Source organism: Eumetopias jubatus, unplaced genomic scaffold (genome assembly GCF_037043125.1).
Source record: "Eumetopias jubatus isolate StellerSeaLion01/CBP00866 unplaced genomic scaffold, mEumJub1_p1.0 scaffold_4, whole genome shotgun sequence".
In the NCBI taxonomy this organism is placed as follows: Eukaryota; Metazoa; Chordata; class Mammalia; order Carnivora; family Otariidae; genus Eumetopias; species Eumetopias jubatus.
The window spans coordinates 102,617,781-102,634,982 of record NW_028274810.1 but is presented as its reverse complement, the minus strand read 5'-3'; the positions used below and the strand labels follow the sequence as shown (position 1 = coordinate 102,634,982).

Below are 17,202 nucleotides of genomic sequence, written 5' to 3'. Positions count from 1 at the left end.
GTGGAATCAAGCCCCCCATCAAGTTCCATGCTGAGTGTGAAGCCTGCTTGGGATTCTCTCCCTCTGCCCCAAACCCCTGCTTGCTCTTGCTCTCTCTCTCCAAAACAAACCTGAAAACTTACTAATGGCTGAAAGCAGAGCCAGTATCTTGTGCAGCCTGAACAAGCTCACATTTCCTCCCCAGCACCACCAACAGAAGGCAAGCTCTGATATCTCAGGACTAAAGGCGTCTCAGGTGCTACGGTTATGACAGTGCCCTCTTCCTTCAGCGACTGCCCGTATGTTCAGACTAACAGTTATGTGGCCAGTGGATACTATGAGCAATTTAGAAAAGTTGAACAGTCAAAGAACACCAGTAACAACAGCGTGAAGGGAACTCCGTTCCTCCCGGGGGGGGGGGGGGGAAGATGCTCTGACTGAAGCGGGAGAATCCTCATGTTAACCAGCAGGGGCGGGAGACCCAGGGGCGGGAGGGTCTCCTTGAGGAGTGACAAAGCCAGTCCCACAGAACACTTTTGAGTTCATGAGACTCTTCCTTTAGAGCATGAACAATGGGCTACATTTCCCATTGTATGTTAGGGACTGATACGTTTCTTAGTAAATATCTGGGGAGGTCTCTTCAAGTGCTCTTCCTTGAAGGCATTTTTATCTTCAGTGAAAGCTCAGTATCAGTGCAAAAAAAAAAAAAAAGCCAATTCTGATCGATGAGAACTTGATTTCCTTATAAAGTAGCTTACTAAAATATCTGAATATAAAAGCTTATCCATTCACCATCTGTGACTGCCTACACACTTTTATAATCATTACTGTGTGTGTGGTTTTGCTTTGCTTTGTTTCTAATGGGGAGATAATCTGGTTTGGCGATAGGAAACAACGCAGTATTTTGCCAGGAAGATGTCACCCTGCCGCCCCATTAATCGGGCTGATGCTGCTGGGAATTAACAACCCAGACTCTGAAGGGGGGGGCCTCCAGCCTTTCAGTGGCCCTGACTGCACCCATGAGAAACTGTAACCGACCCAGGTCTTCAAAAAACAAGGGAGCTTGAACAAGCATACAAAGGGTGAGGAGAAAGTTGGTAAATACAACGGGACTCTATTTTCCTTTCAGGATGGAAAAATGCTAAGCTATTAGACCTAACGCTTTGCTACAGTGAACTTAGTGTGATGTGAAGCACTGCTGTCTCCACTGAGCCAAAGGCCAGGGATGAAATGCCTGCTGGAGCCAGGTGGGACAGATGGACGGAGGGCAGTGCAGCTGTAAGACGACAGGAGGCGGTGAGTGCGGGGACGGGTGATAGCAGAGCCCACTCACGGGGCAGAGGCTCCTCACAGGGGACTTCAGAGACACTGCTACCAGATTTTCTGAGTTTTCCAAGAGAAGATAGACAATTGGATGTTTATGCAAAACCTCCCATTTTTAAACGCTAGCAACTACAATTTATTGTGTGGGCACCCAAAACCTGGCCACGGGTACGAGATGGCCCGTAAGCAACCAATATTAAGCAGCAGTGGCAAGGGACCTAGAACCCGTGTCGCTTCTCTTGTACTCCTTATCTGAAGGCCTGTAGAAGACTCTGATGCTAGTTAGAGGAGACAGGCTTACAGGCTTGAGATTAAATACCAAAAAAACTTCAAGGGTAATTTATACGGTGATGAGAGAGAAATCAGCGACGGCCAATTTAACGCTAACAGACTCCCACCATTTCTTGGGCATCAGAACCAAGTTTCTTTAATGAAATTAAATCATAACAACCTACACGTTCTTATTGCAACTTAAGAGTTTTTCCACTAATTCTCATATACGTTTTCCCACTTAATCCTCGTGCCTTCCTGCTGCAGACAGTAACGTGGACGTGTGCGAGGCTCTGATGGAGGCAGCAGCCGAGTGAAGGAGCACAGAATCGTGTGATTTTAGTGATTGTCTTCATACAGCATGGCTGCCAGGGGGAGCTTATTTCATGATGGGCAATTTAATCCAGCAGTTCTCAACTTTTCCCTGCTTCCATTTTGTTCATACGCACAACACATGACCAACACGAACACGTCCCAGATGCAGTTACTGGTAAGCTGGGGCAGAGAGAGGGCACAGAACCGCGCCAGGTGGCAGGAAATACATGTGGAGACAGAATTCCGCTCTGCAGAAACGATTTTCCATCAACCCTCCAACCAGTCTGTGCCCTCCCCGGGGTTAGGAATTACTGGCAGGGTCTATACCCTTTGCTTTTTACCTGACAGGTCAGGACACTGAGGACAAGCTGGATGACTGACCTGCCCAAATAAACAGAGGTATGCAGAGGCATAGCCGAGCTTAGAACTCAGTCTCTGAGACCAAAATACCAGTGAGGAAGGGATTCTAGCGTCTCCCAGTATTCTCAAACACATGATCCCAGGGTGTGGGACTGGAGGGCGGTTGTTCTGTAGATGTGTGAGGACTCCTCTGGGGCACTGGACGTGCGGTTTCTCTTACCTCCCATCCTTCCATTTCCAGTCCTCTCTTCCCATATATATCATAGATGGCCCTGGTCTGGGGGTCGCTGAGCACTGCAAATTAAGAATCATGCATGTTTAGAGAGCACGGAATTCTCCTTTCAGACCTGGCAACATCATCATCAGGTAAGTCCACCTCTTCTTCCCTGTCCAACCCCAATCTAGCTGAGAAAGATACGTCTCCTGTGCATCTTTCCTCCTAACTGCCCCTCAGATCTGATCTAGGATGTGCTGAAAGGTGGACACAGATGAGAAATACTGTTTTTTTTGTGTCCAAGCTACTCTTAATTGTGAGGTACGGAGGCTGCACCCTAGTATCACTAGGGTGAATTTAACAGAATTACATTTAACTTAACAGAATTAAGTTTCTGCCGTAGTCTATAATGGACCTGGGCTTGAAAGAGTTAATTCCAGTTTCTAAAGCTTATTTAGACAGGCTCTGATTGTAGAAAAAGGTGATTTATTATTTGCTCTATTGCAGAGTTTCACTAACTCCTAAGACAGGCTTCCCCCCACCTTTCCTCTTTTTTATAAATCATTTAAAGCCACAAACACCTGTCAACTATGGTGGCAGCCACATCAGTGAGGGACGGAGCTACTGGAAGGATGTCCAAACTGAACATAAGTGTCAGGAAATCTAACAGTTGTCCCCCTTCTCCTCTGCCAGTTTCTGATCAAGACCTTTGAATCTTGTTTCCCTTGAGACTTCCTGTATATTTTTAGGCCTAATTAAAAAAATGATGTACATGATTCTATCCATATTCAAATCTAATGGGGAAGAAAGAAATGCTGACCACTGGAAAATGTGGGACGCAGACTTCTCGAGCTAATCTGTAGGATTTCATGGGGAATTATTTATTCACAGCTCTGCTTTGGTCTCTCCGTCAGGACGAACACTGGGGCCAGGTCTGCTGCCGCAGCATTTCTATAAGCTCCACGAGGGTTTTCTGTTAACTCTTCCCTGAATCTCCAGAGCCACACAAATGGGCTATGTGGGTAATCTGGACAGCAGTAAGATTAATGCAGCCATTCAGACAGCAGAATATGATAGAAGGACCAGGCTTCTGGTCAGGACCGCCGTGGAAGTGGTCTGACTGGAGTTACGTCCGCTGAAGACCCACCACTGAGCTCAGACATGCGCCATGCGCCATGGCCCAAGTTGTTACTCCTCAGTAAAATCTAATTTTATGGTAAAACCATAAAGTGAAATACAGCATATGCTCTTACGTCTGCAACGAGAAGTCTTTATTCTGTAAAGAAACACATTACTAATTTTTGGTCTAAGGAGCAAATTACCAAATGGCTCTGAATAATCAACTTATTTTACTTGGTGTGTACCCTAAGAGTGAATTATTATTTTTTAATTTTTATTTTAAAACTGTGGCAAAATATGCATAACAGAGAATCGATTTCAGCGACTTTTAAGTGTCTGATTCAGGGGCGTTGAGGACATTCACGTTGTTAATGTGAACACCACCACCACGTGGCTAGAGCTTCGCCACCATCTGCAACAGAAACTGGGGACCTATCAGTGACTTGAACGTTTCATACACAAATACATCACAAAATTTTCTTTCTGAAGTACCTGAGATGTAAGCATAAAACCCTGCATTACTTGATTATACCTCCTGTTGGCCTTCTTAAGATCATTTTCCTCCTTTTGTTAGAACCTTTCCTAACTGAATGCTCCAGAGCCAATAAAGTCAGGGTCAGAGGAAAAAATGTTCCTGTACATCTTCTCAAAAAAAGAGAACAAAGAAGGCTTGTCGGTAGCGATCAGCCTTTTACCTCTAAGAGTTCCCTTTAGAAGAAAGCCAGCGAGCGATTTAGAGCCCGAGTGCTCCCTGCAGCCCAGACCCTATCTTCTGCTCTGCCCGCGCTCTCATTGCCCACTTACTGGCCACATATTGATTTCCAAAGCAAAATACTACTCTTTCAAAGGACCCTGTCAGTAAAAAAGCACTAACCTAACCTCCTCTTATACACCTCTAAGGACTCTCTTTCTGTCCTCTACAAATCAAGTCTCTTAAAAATCGAGCAGCTGCTTCCAGGGCGTCTGTGTGAAGCCAAGCCCTCTGCTGACCTTCATAAGCCTGGTGAACAAGGTTAAACAGTCGTTCTGCTTGTGATTTGAGCTCTGGGTCTCGGTGCTTGTCGGGATGGTAAAGCATACACAGCCTCCGGTAGGCAGCTTTCAGCTCTTCAGAAGAGGCCTATAGAAAGAAAAATCCAATTAGAGAACAATCAATGCTCCTTAAATATTATCATTATCAGAATCAGCCATGAAATGGGAGCCTGTCAGCCACTTTCCAACCTGTCTGCTCTCTGCACACGGGACATAATGAAGTTATGCTTTATTGCTTCAATAAGGCTTCTTTTTTTCCACAGTTAATAAAGTGATCAATTATGGACATCAATGGCAACTGTGTTTTGCTGGGAAATGCTGCTATCAGAAGGGTCTCTAATACTGGTTCACTGTGCTCTGAGCTGAAATGAAAAACGTCAGAGACCGCTTACTTTTTAACCTAAGTTATTTGAAATAAATCATACTAAGGTACTCTTAACAGAAAATTGGTTCAGATAGGAAAAAAGCTGTACACCACTAGACAGAAATGCCATGATCTTATTCAGTTTTCCGACAAAGGAAACTCAGTGAATATTTACCCTTAAAAAATCAAAGACAAATAAAATTGTAAAGCCAACATATGGCCCCGGTTCAACCTCTAATTCCAAAAGGTAGTGTAGAAAGCAGGCAAAAATGCTTTGCAATCCCTCAGTAGAAACAAAAACCCTCCTTCCCAAACCCAAAAGACCCCTCCCCAACACACGCGGCTCCCCAGTCCTCACACATCCTCAGTTTGAGGGAGAACATGTACCAGGTGAAGAACAGATGATACGGAGTAAATAAAATGGACTCCACATGTGTTTTAGCCACACAGAAGGGAGGGATGTGGGGTAAGGACAAAACCCACATTCTACTTTGCCTGCCACACAGCCACCGAGGAGTCCTCAGGAACAGACTCTGAGCTATCTATCTGGCTAGCCCCTTGGGCCTGTTTTTGGGAAGTACTCGGTCTGATTTTGTATCAGCCTCAGGGACCATTCTGGTCCATCAGAGGCGATGCTCTGAATGCGCAGCTCTATCCAGATGATCGGTCAAGTAAAGAACATTTTATTTTGGGAGGCAACTCCCTCACCATTTTGACAACAGAAGCCCATTTCTGGGTTGCCGACAACATGCCAGAGGGGCCTGAAAAACCAGCCATCTGGGCAGAGGACTGGGACCAGGTCCCAGGTGACAATGCTGGGACCAACACTGCTCTAGGAGGAGGTCTCAGAACATGTATCTGCAGGGAGAACCATCACAGGGACTAATCAAGAGATCAAGGTATAAGGGAACATGTTACACCATGTTCTTCTATAATTTCTACAACTTTTCAGTATCTTCCAATTCCAGGACTCACGAGTTTTTTTCACTAAGGAAAAAAGGCAAAACTTTATTGTACTTTAATAATTTTTGGCACAAAATTTAAATGCTTTATATGAAATTAAGTTATTCAGATGCTAGAAAATCAGCAACATTGTGCACGTTTACTAGAAGTTTTCTTCTTTTTAAAGATTTTATTTATTTGAGAGTGAGCAAGCAAGCACAAGTGGAGGGGAGGGGCAGAGGGAGAGCGACAAGCAGACTCCCTACTTGAGCAGGGAACCCAGTGCGGGGCTCGATCTCAGGACCCCAAGATCATGACCTGAACCGAAGGCAGATGCTTAACCGAGCCACCCAGGCGCCCCTACTAGAGGTTTCAAACAAGGAATTCTTAAGAACTCCAAAGGAAGACACTGCATGTGACTGGTAAGATGTGTCAGTCACACGTGCCCAGTGCCCCTCAGTGCCCTCCAGGCGATGTCTTCACCTCTAGGCCCACAGCTGCTTCTTCTGGGGAGGAGGTGGCTGGCTGGCTGACCTCTCTGAGCCTTTCCAGCTCTGGCTTCACATGATTTGTTATCCAGAAAAGAAAGAGCTATCTGTGAGCCCCTCAGCCTGTGGTTTAAACCAGACACAGACCTTCACTGCTTGTCTTGACAGAGACTCAACAACACACAGTTTTAAATCAGCAGCTCCTTGGAGAGGGTCGAAGACCTTGTTGACTGAGCATCCCTTGGCTCCTAAAAATCAGGCAGATGTCTGCCCCATTCTAGCACTACTGTCTTTCTTCCTTCTTTTCTCTGGTGCAGCCTCTGAGAATTACACTATCGAACAACTGGTAGTTGGCTGCCTTCCGTCTTTCTCTCCATCTGCTCATCTACAAGATTTCCTCTGTGGTGACACACCGACCTCCAAGTTTATTGGTGAAGAACACAGGTTTTGGGGCAAATGAGCTTTCCGACCCTTAGCGTGCTTGCTCACCTGCAAAAGGAGACAACTCTCAGGGATGGGGAGACAACAAAATGAGTGTGTGACCATACAGGGCTTCGTAGAGTGCCCGACACACAGCACAAGCTTACAATATGTGGCTCTTATAAAACCTTTTCCTTGTTTTCTCAACTTGCAACTGTGGAATGTAAGTACCTCTCTTCTCAAAGTCACTGTGAGGAACAAATGAAGTAAGACCTGTATAGTGTTCAGAAATGCTGCGCAGACAGTAGGGATCTGATCACTCCAGCTATCATAACCCAAAGTGAAGCTCGAAACCTCCCGAAACTGGAACAAATCAGAGAGAAGGCGTCACCCTGGCATGGGGTAGCAGGAACACTCATTCGTGAAGCAGTCCATTTGTGAAAATTCACCGAGCTGCATGCTTACGACATGTGCCCTCTTGCAGACGTATGTTGTTTCAGTAAAAAACACGAGACTCCATAGAAGAGATGTGCGTCAACATTCCCGTGTCTGCAAATCTTTTTTTTCTCCTACCCTTGGCTTCTTTCCCTGCCAACATCAATCATGCAATGCACTTCTTGCCACACTTGGCCAATATGCCCCCTGTACCAAACCTCATTGTTTTAGGCAAATAATAGTTAACTAAATAAAACAGATCTTCTCCAGGTAGGTTTACCTATGTAATGATGTAAAAGGGGCTTGTTCCTTCCTAAAGAGCAATTACAGATTATTTTCTCCCTGCAAATTTTAATCGTTCTTTCCAGCATCTCATAAAAGTTACAAGTGCACAATTAGACAGATTTGGCTGACTTCTAGCTTAGGCTGCTGTTTCCTGGTTGTTAAAATTAAACTAGATGACAAGGGGGTAGAATATCTAATCTGCAAGACCTTCTGTAATCATATTAATAAGTGGCTTAATGTGCTATTGATTAAGTAATAGAAACAAGAAGTTTCATTTTTAATAAATATTACATTCAATAGAAGGTTAGATTGGGCCTTTCATCATAACTGAATAGCTAAGGTCACTGGGTCGGTATCTCATAAATGATAAACTCTTTATCACAAAAACACTGATATTTCAAAATCTGTGGTATCATTAAAAATGAAACCTACAGTTGCATACTCATTTCTAAAATCCTATATAAAATTAAGAAGTGTATTGTGCTTTTAAGTCTGAGAAGTTTCATCATCTCAATCATCTGGTTCTATTTTTAATGTAAAGTAAATCTATTATAAATTCAACCTCATAGATCATAAAACTCACAGTGAAAAGGTCCTCTGTGACCTGACCATAGAGTTTAGTGGTCTGTTAAAATGGTTGGATTCGATGCTATACGGTACAAAAATGTCATTCCTGCAATAAGGCACAAATATAAAAGGCTTACAGAATAGAAAGGAAAAAGTAAAACTCTGTATTTGCAGATATCACTTACATGGGAAATCACAAAGACCCTACAAAAAAAGCTACTAAGTGATGTTACAGCAAGGTCATGGAGTACAGGGTCAACATGCAAACATCAATTTATTTCTACAATCTAAAAACTCAAATTTAAAACGACAGTACTGTTTAGAGTACATCAACAAATACAAACTGCTTAGGGATGGATGTAACGAGTCTGTGTAGGACATGTCTGCGGGCAACCCCAACACAGTGCTGACAGAAATTACAGCCTGGAAACAGGAATAAAAGCGTCTTCATGTACCTGAAGGGTCAATATTATTAAGATGCCACATTTTCCCAAAACAAGCTACAGATTCAATGCAACCCAAAATCCCAGCAGGCCTTTTTCTGTAGAAATTGACAAGCTAATTCTAAAATTCATGTGGAAAAATAAAGGATATGGAGAAAAAGAAATTTAATTTTCCTAGTTATTTTATTAGCCAAAATAGATGAAAAAGAACTGGCGGACTCCCATTACTGGGTTTTAAGATTTACTACATGGCTCTGGGAATTGAGACACTGTGGTACTGGTGAAAGATGTGTTAAGTCAATGGCACAAAGGCAAGTCCACAAATCGACCCCCTATACACAGCCAGGTGGTTTTTGACAAAGATGTCAAGGTGGTTCAATGGGGAAAAGATATCTTTTTAATACATGATGCTGAAAGAAAGGAACATACATATACAGAAAAACGAACCTTGACCCTTACCTTGCATCATATGTAGGGGGCTCATGAAGACCTTCAGAGAAACAAAAACAGATAAAAGCCCTCTGAGGGAGTTCATTTACGACTAAACCCGCCCTGCGGGAAATGCTTTAGGGAGCTCTGCAGGCTGGAAGGAAAGGATACCAGACAGTGATTCAAAGCCATATTAAGAGGTAAAGGTTTCAGTAAAGGTTAAACCCACGGGCAATTATAAAAGCTTGTGTTGCCGTGAAAACGGGTCCTGACTCCACATTTTGTTTTCTTAATAATTTAAGTGACTGACACGTTAAAAAAAATTATTAGACTAAAGGCTAGTCCTTTGTAACTTTGGCTTGTAACTTCACATTTTGTTTCTACATAACGTAAGAAACTAAAGCATTATAAAACACAATTACTAGATGGGGTGCCTGGGTGGCGCAGCTGGCTGTGTGTCTGACTCCTGGTGTCAGCTCAGGTCATGACCTCAGGGTTGTGGGATGGAGCCCCTGTCGGGCTCCCGCAGGGAATATGCTTGGGATTCTCTCTCCCTCTCCCTCTGCCCCTCCCACTTGTGTGCGCGGCGCACTCTCTCTCTCTAAAATAAGTAAATCTTAAAAAAAACCCAAACAATTCTAGGTTACCTTTTGGACACCCAACGTATAAAGATGTAATTCTGTGACATCAGTAACTCAAAGACGTGGGGCAGTGCCGTAGAGGAACAGAGTTTTCCAACATTGCAGAAGTTAGGTTGGTATAAATTCAATTAGAATGTTAGGATGTTACATGTACCCACAAATCACAGAATACATATGAAAGGAAATGAAGGGCGCCTGGGTGGCTCAGTCGTTAAGCATCTGCCTTCGGCCTGGGTCATGATCCCAGAGTCCTGGGTTTGAGCCCCACATCAGGCTCCATGCTCAGTGGCGCTTCTCCCTCCCCCACTCCCCCTGCTGGTGTTCCCTCTCTCGCTGTCTCTCTGTCAAATAAATAAAATCTAAAAAAAAAAAAAAGAAAGGAAACTAGAAGCAGTTAAACGTTTCACTATAAAAAACTGGCTAAACACAAAAGACCATAATTTGGAACACAAAGGACAAAAAAAGATACAGGGCATAGAAAGGAAATAGCGAAACAGCAGAAATAAGGCCCTCCTTATCAATAGCTACTTTAAATGCCAATGGATTAAATTCTCTAATAAAAAGACAGATTGGCAGGATGAATGAAAAAAAAATGACCCAACTGTTGCTGCCTACAGAAGACTTACTTTAGAAGCAAAAACTCAAGAACTGAGGAGTGAAAGGGCAGGCAAACACTCCTTGTAAACAGTCACCAAAAGACAGGGCTGGCCTTACTAACGTCAGACAAAATGGACGTTAAACGAAAAAACTTTGCAAGAAACAAAGAAGGACAATACATATATCAATCCAAGGTTCAATACAGCAAGAACATGTAACAATTCTATTTGTTATCTAATAACAGACTGTCAAAATATATGAGGCAAAAATGGACAGAACTGGAAGGAAAAATAGACAGTTCTACAATAACGGTAAAATTTCAATATTTTCCTTCAATAACGTAGAGAATAACCAGACAAAAGGAAGGAAACAGAGGACCTGGACCACACATTAAGCCAACTAGATCTAATAGACATGTACAGAATATTCTACTCATGACAAGAGAACATGCACTGGGATGTGTGCACATGGGATGTCATGTGGTGGGAAGTCAAGTCATAAAGAACCTAAAAAGCTACTAAGTGATTTTAGTAAGGTGATGGGATGGGGGTACCAATACAGCAAGAAGATATATGTTCAGCCATCAATTAAGTCTCAATAGATTTAAAAAGATGGATATCCTAAGTGTCTTCTCCAACTACAATGGGATGGAGTTAGAAATCAGTAACAGAAAGAAAACTGGAGGCGCCTGGGTGGCTCAGCTGGTTTAAGCGTCTGCCTTTGGCTCAGGTCACGATCCCAGGGTCCCGGGATAGAGTCCTGCATTGGGCTCCCTGCTCAGCGGGGAGTCTGCTTCTCCTTCTCCATCTCCCTCTGTGTGCTCGCGCGCGCTCTCTCTCTCAAATAAATAAAATCTTAAAAAAAAAAACTGGAAAATTCACACATTTGTGGAAATTTAATGACACATTCTTAGATAACTAAGAAGAGATCGTGAGGGATATTAGAAAACAGAGATGAAAGAAAAATAAAACATACCGAAACTTACAGGATGCAGTAAAAGCAATGGTGTGGGGGAAATTTATAGCTATAAATGTTTACATTAAAAAAACAGCAAAGATCACAAATCAACTGATGAGGGAACAGAAGGCAAGCTGAGTGGCATTCCTCAGGCACTCCTGGCGGCCCTAAAGGAAAAAGGGAGGTTTCAAAAGAACTTTCATATGCTAAAGAGGACCAACAAGATACTGGAGGTCTTGCCATTGTCAAGTTAAGGTTGTTTTTCCCCCCTCTAGCAAGGCATTAACATTAAGATAGTTGGGAGATTCCTGGAAAATGTCACACACATCCCACCCAGGAGTGGGGGGTGGGAGGAGGTTGCAGGGTGTCAGCTTATGCTTTGTCTTCAGCCAGCCTTGTTTCCCTCATCCCAATGACCCAATATATAACTAAGGAACTAGAAAAAGAACAAACTGAACTCAAAGCTAGCTAGCAGAAGGAAATAATAAAGATCAGAGCAGAGATAATAGACAATAAAAAAAGCAACTGAGAAAATGAACGAAACCAAAAGTTGGTTCTCAAAAAAAAAAAATTTTTTTTTTCCAACAAAATTGACAAATCTCTAACTAGCTTGCCTAAGGACAAAAAGAGAAAAGATTCAAACTACTAAGCTCAGAAATGAAAGTAGGGATATTACTAGTGATTCTATAGAAAAAGGGTTATAAAAAATTGTGCTATGAACAATTAATTGTCCATCAACAAACTGGAAAACCTAGATGAAATGGACAAACTCCTGGAAATACAAAACATACCAAGACTAAATCATAAACAGAAAATCTGAACAGACCTATAATTAGTAAGGAGATTTAATTACGAATCAAAGACTTTTTTAAAAAAGATTTTATTTATTTGACAGAGACAGCAAAAGAGGGAACACAAGCAGGGGGAGTGGGAGAGGGAGAAGGAGGCCTCCCACCGAGCAGGGAGCCCGATGCGGGGCTCGATCCCAGGACCCTGGGATCATGACCTGAGCCAAAAACAGATGCTTAACGACTGAGCCACCCAGGTGCCCCGTAATCAAAGACTTCTTGACAAAGCAAAAAAAGCCCTGCACCTAATGGCTTCACTGCTGAATTCTATCAGAAATTTAAAGAATTAATCGCAATCCTTCTCCAACTTTTCCAAAACAGCGAGGAGGAGGGAACGCTTCCAAATGCATACCAAAGCTAGAAGAAGACAGCACAAGAAAACTACAGACCAATACCCCTTATGAACACTGATGCAAAAATTCTCAACAGAACACTAGCGGACTTTCAGCATACTAAAAGGATTATTATACACCATGACTGAGTGGGATTTATTCCTGGAATGCAAGGATAGTTCAGCAAAAATCAATCAATATAATACACTACACTAAGAGAATGAAAGAAAAAAATCCCAATCATCGCAATTGATGCAGAAAAAGCATCTGACAAAATTCAACACCCTATCGTGGTGAAAACATTCAACAAACTAGGAACAGAAGGAAACTACCTCAGCATAATAAAAGCCATAAAGAGCTCTTACAACTGAAGACAGATCTACAGTGAACATCATACTCAATGGTGAAAGACTGAAACATTTTCCTCTAAGATCAGGACCAACGCAAGGATGTCTGCTTTTCTATTCAACGTAGTATTGGAAGTCCTAGCCAGAGCAACTAGATAAGAAAAAGAAATAAATGGCATCCAATTGGAAAGTAATATAATCCGTTACCAGACTGTATGATCTTATATGAAGAAAACAAACAATTCCACCCACCCACACACAAAAGAACCTTTTAGAACTAAAGAATGAATTCAGCAAAGTTGCAGGATACAAAGTCAACACACACAAATTAGCTGCATTTCTATACACTAAAAATCAATGATCTGGAAAGGAAATTAAGAAAAATAGTTCCTTGTACAATAGCATTAAAAAAAAAAAACCTTAGTAATTAACTTAACCAAGGAGGTAAAAGATTTTTTTTTCTTTTTTGGAGGCAAAAGATTTTTTATGAGAACTATGACACACCACTGAAAGATTTAAAGAAGACATAAAAAAAAAAAGAGAAAGACATTCCACATCAATGTACTGGAAGACAATTAAAGTGTCAATACTACCCAAAGCAACTAAAGGATTCAATACAATCCCTATCAAAATCCCAATGACAGTTTTTGCAGAAATAGAAAAATCCACCCTAGAATTTGCATAGAATCTCAAGGGATCTCAAAGAGCCAAATAATCTTGAAAAAGAACAAAGTTGGAGGATTCATATTTCCTTATGTCAAAGCTTACTACAGAGCTACGGTAATCAAAACAGTGTGGTACTGGAATAAAGACAGATATGTGGACCAATAGAATACGATAGAGGGTCCACTAATACCCATTCACATATATGGTCAAATGATGTTTGACAAGGTGCCAAGATTACTCAATAGGGAAAGGACAGTTTTTTCAACAAATGGTGTCGGGGAAAACTGGACAGTCACATGTAAAAGAATGAGTAGGACCCTTACTTAACGCCATATATAAAAGTTGATGCAGTGGATTTTTGTGTGTTGACTTCATATCATGTAACTTCACTGAATTCATTTATTAGTTTATTCACTAAAAATGGATGAAAGACCTAAACGTAAGAGCTAAAGTGTAAAACTCTTAGAAGAAAACATAGGGCAAAAATTTCATTACATTGGTCGTGGCAATGATTTCTTGATTATAACATCAAAGGCACAAAGAATAAAAGAAAAAATAGACAAACTGAACTTCTCAAAACTAAGAACTTCTGTAAATCAAGGGATACTATCAAGAAAGTGAAAAAACAATCTATAGAATGGGAGAAAATATTTGCAAATCATATTATCTAATAAGGAATTAATATCCAGAATACACAAAGAATCCTTAAAACTCAACAAAAACAACCAACCTAATTAAAAAATTGACAAAGGACTTGAACAGACAGTTCCCCAGAGAAGATACAATAATGTCCAATAAGCACATGAAAGGATGCTCAATATCACTAATCATTAGGGAAATGCAAATCAAAGCTACAATGAGATACCACTTCACACCCATTAGGATGCTATTATAAAACAAACAGATAATAACAAGTGTTGGCAAGGATGTGAAGAAACTAGAACTCATGTACACTGTTGGCGGGAATGTAAAATGGTATAGCTTTCATGGAAAACAGTGTGGTAATTCCTCAAAAAAAATAAAAACAGATTTGCCATATGACTCAGCAATTCCACTTCTGGGCATATACCCAAAAGAATTGGAAGCAGGGTCTCAAACAGATATTTGTAAACCCATGTTCACAGCAGTATTATTCACAATAGCTAAAACATGGAAGCAGCCCAAGTGTCCATCAACAGATGAATGCTTATCAGCAGAATGTGGTACAAACATACAATGGAATATTCAGTCTTAAAAAGGCAGGGAATTCTGACACATGCTATAACATGGATGAACCCTGAAAGTAACATACCAAGTGAAATAAGCCAGTTACAAAATGATAATAAATACTATATGATTCTGCTTAGATGAGGTATCTAGTAGTAAAGTATCAAAGACAGAAAGCAGAATAATGCTTGCTAGGGAGTTTGGGTGGGGGAGTAGACAGTTATTGTGTAATGGGAAGAATTTCAGTTTTGCAAGATGAAAAGACTTCAGGAGACAGGTGGTGGTGATGGTTGCACAACATCATGTATGTACTTAATACCAATGAACCGTAAAAATCGGGTAAGATGGTAAATTTTATGTTACATGTATTTTACAATTTAAACAATTGAGGGCGCCTGGGTGGCTCAGATGGTTGACCGTCTGCCTTCGGCTCAGGTCATGATCCCAGGGTCCTGGGATTGAGTCCCATATCGGGCTCCTTGCTCAGCAGGGAGTCTGCTTCTCCCTCTCCCTCTGCCTCTCACCCTGCTTGTTCTCTCTGTCTCTCTCGCAAATGAATAAATAAAATCTTAAAAAAAAAAACAACAATTGAGGGGCACCTGGGTGCCTCAGTCAGTTAAGAATCTGCCTTCGGCTCAGGTCATGATCCCAGCGTCTTGGAATTGAGCCCCAAGTCTGGCTCTCTGCTCAGCGGGGAGCCTGCTTCTCCCTCTCCTTCTGCCTGCCGTTCCCCCCCACTTGTGCTCTCTCTCTCTCTCTCTCTGTCAATTAAATAAATAAAATCTTTAAAAAATTTTTTTGGAAAAAAAAAACCCTCAAAATGAAAAAGACTTAAATGTGAAACTAAAACCATAAAATTTCTAAAAACATAATTTTTCTAACCCTGAGTTAAAGATTTCCTATACAGAATGAAAGAAAAATATTTGTAAAATATGTATCTGATAGACTTGTATCCAAAATATATGAAGAGCTCTTACTGAAGAAGACAACCCAATAAAATAATGAGTAAAAGATTTAAAAAGAAACTTCAGCCAAAGGTGATACAGGAATGGCTAATAAGTACATGAAAAGACGTTCAATATTGTTAGTCATTACGGAAGTGCAAATTAAAAACAAAAGTAGATACCGCTACACAACCACTAGAATGTCTAAAATAAAAGACTGAAAATGTTAAATATGGGTGAGGATGTGAAACAAAATAAACATCATTTTCAAAAATATGAACAAAAGCTTTGTCACTGGCATAGAGATAAAAATGGCATCAATTCTTCTTGTCAAAATAGGTTAAAGAAATGAGTCAATGGCTATGTTTTTCCTAGTTGAATTACCTCAAAAAACCTTTATACTTATTAGAAAAGTATACATATTCTTCATGGATAAAATGGAAAATATAGATAACACGTTTTAAAATAAAAATTTGTTTTTTTCTGTAATAGAATTTTATAACCCCCCCCCTTTCAGTTAAAGGTCTTTGTGAGGTTTTGTTTTTGTGGCTTTTATTGGTCATCAAGTATTTTCTATATCATCTTAAATGGCTGCATAGTATTTCAAATACGGCATTATCACAGTTTATATAAGGATTCCCTATGAACAATTTTCATTTGTTTTCAAAAGGCTGGAGTGGACATCCCTACAGCTAAAACTGTGTGTGCATCCATGATTGTCTTTCTGCAAATAAGTTTCTAGAATTGTTGGGTTAAAGGCTGTAAGATTTCCATTTCAGTTTGCTGAACTGCTCTCTATTAAGTGTCTAACATTTAATTATTTTAAATTTAAAAATTTAATTTTATCAAAGGGATACATAAAAGTTTATAAATGCAACTACTAGACTTACCCAACCAAAACAGCATTCATCCTCACTCAAGTGAGAAGTACTTTAAAATCTCTCAGCATTTTCCTCATTTCTAAATCCTATGCTTATGCTTATATCCTTAATTTTAAAAAGTTTAGATTTAATCTACTCATGAATTTGGTTCTTTCACTTCTGTTTCTCTTTCCCCTCCTTTCTATAGTTTTCACAACTTTGATTCAAATCAATATGAAATATATATATATTTTTAATTTGACACAGAGAGTGAGCGAGCGAGAGCAGGAACACAAGCAGGGGGAGTGGGAGAGGGAGAAGCAGGCTTCCCGCCGAGCAGGGAGCCCGATGCGGGGCTCGATCCCAGGACCCTGGGACCATAACCTGAGCAGAAGGCTGACGCTTAACAACTGAGCCACCCAGGCACCCCTGTAATGCCTTTTCAAAAACTTAATTCTTTTCCCACTTTCTAATCATTTACTTACAAAAACAAACGATTCAATGTCTACAGTGTGCCTGAGGAATACTACATAAAAACTTAAATTTTATTATGACTATGTAAATACAGTTCTAAGTTGAATGAACCAGTATACTGTGATTATATTTCTTTCCTAAACTATTTTTAATTTTTCCTAGAGTTAAGAATTGCCTCATTTTTTCCATTTGCAAGCTTTTTATGTATCTATCACAGATTCTTCAATTCCTCGAAGTAAACTTATAGTAGAGATTTCTAATCTTTTCAATACAAAAATACAAAAACAACAATTCCATGTTTTGTTTTTTTTCCCTGGGAGGTATTCCTCCCAGAGATCTCTGCAT

At 40.7% G+C, this 17,202-nt stretch overlaps 1 protein-coding gene across 2 annotated transcripts in view; it reads right to left on the bottom strand.

Annotated features, from left to right (window-relative positions):
• DNAJC11 (DnaJ heat shock protein family (Hsp40) member C11) overlaps positions 1-17,202 on the bottom strand; it is a 75,072-nt gene that overhangs the window by 43,691 nt on the left and 14,179 nt on the right. For both annotated transcript variants that reach the window (XM_028108388.2, XM_028108389.2), the window contains exons 2-3: positions 4,571-4,700; positions 2,468-2,541 (exon numbers count right to left, since the gene is read on the bottom strand). In XM_028108388.2, the coding sequence (XP_027964189.1) occupies positions 2,468-2,541; positions 4,571-4,700 (204 nt within the window). The remainder of the gene's footprint in view (positions 1-2,467; positions 2,542-4,570; positions 4,701-17,202) is intronic.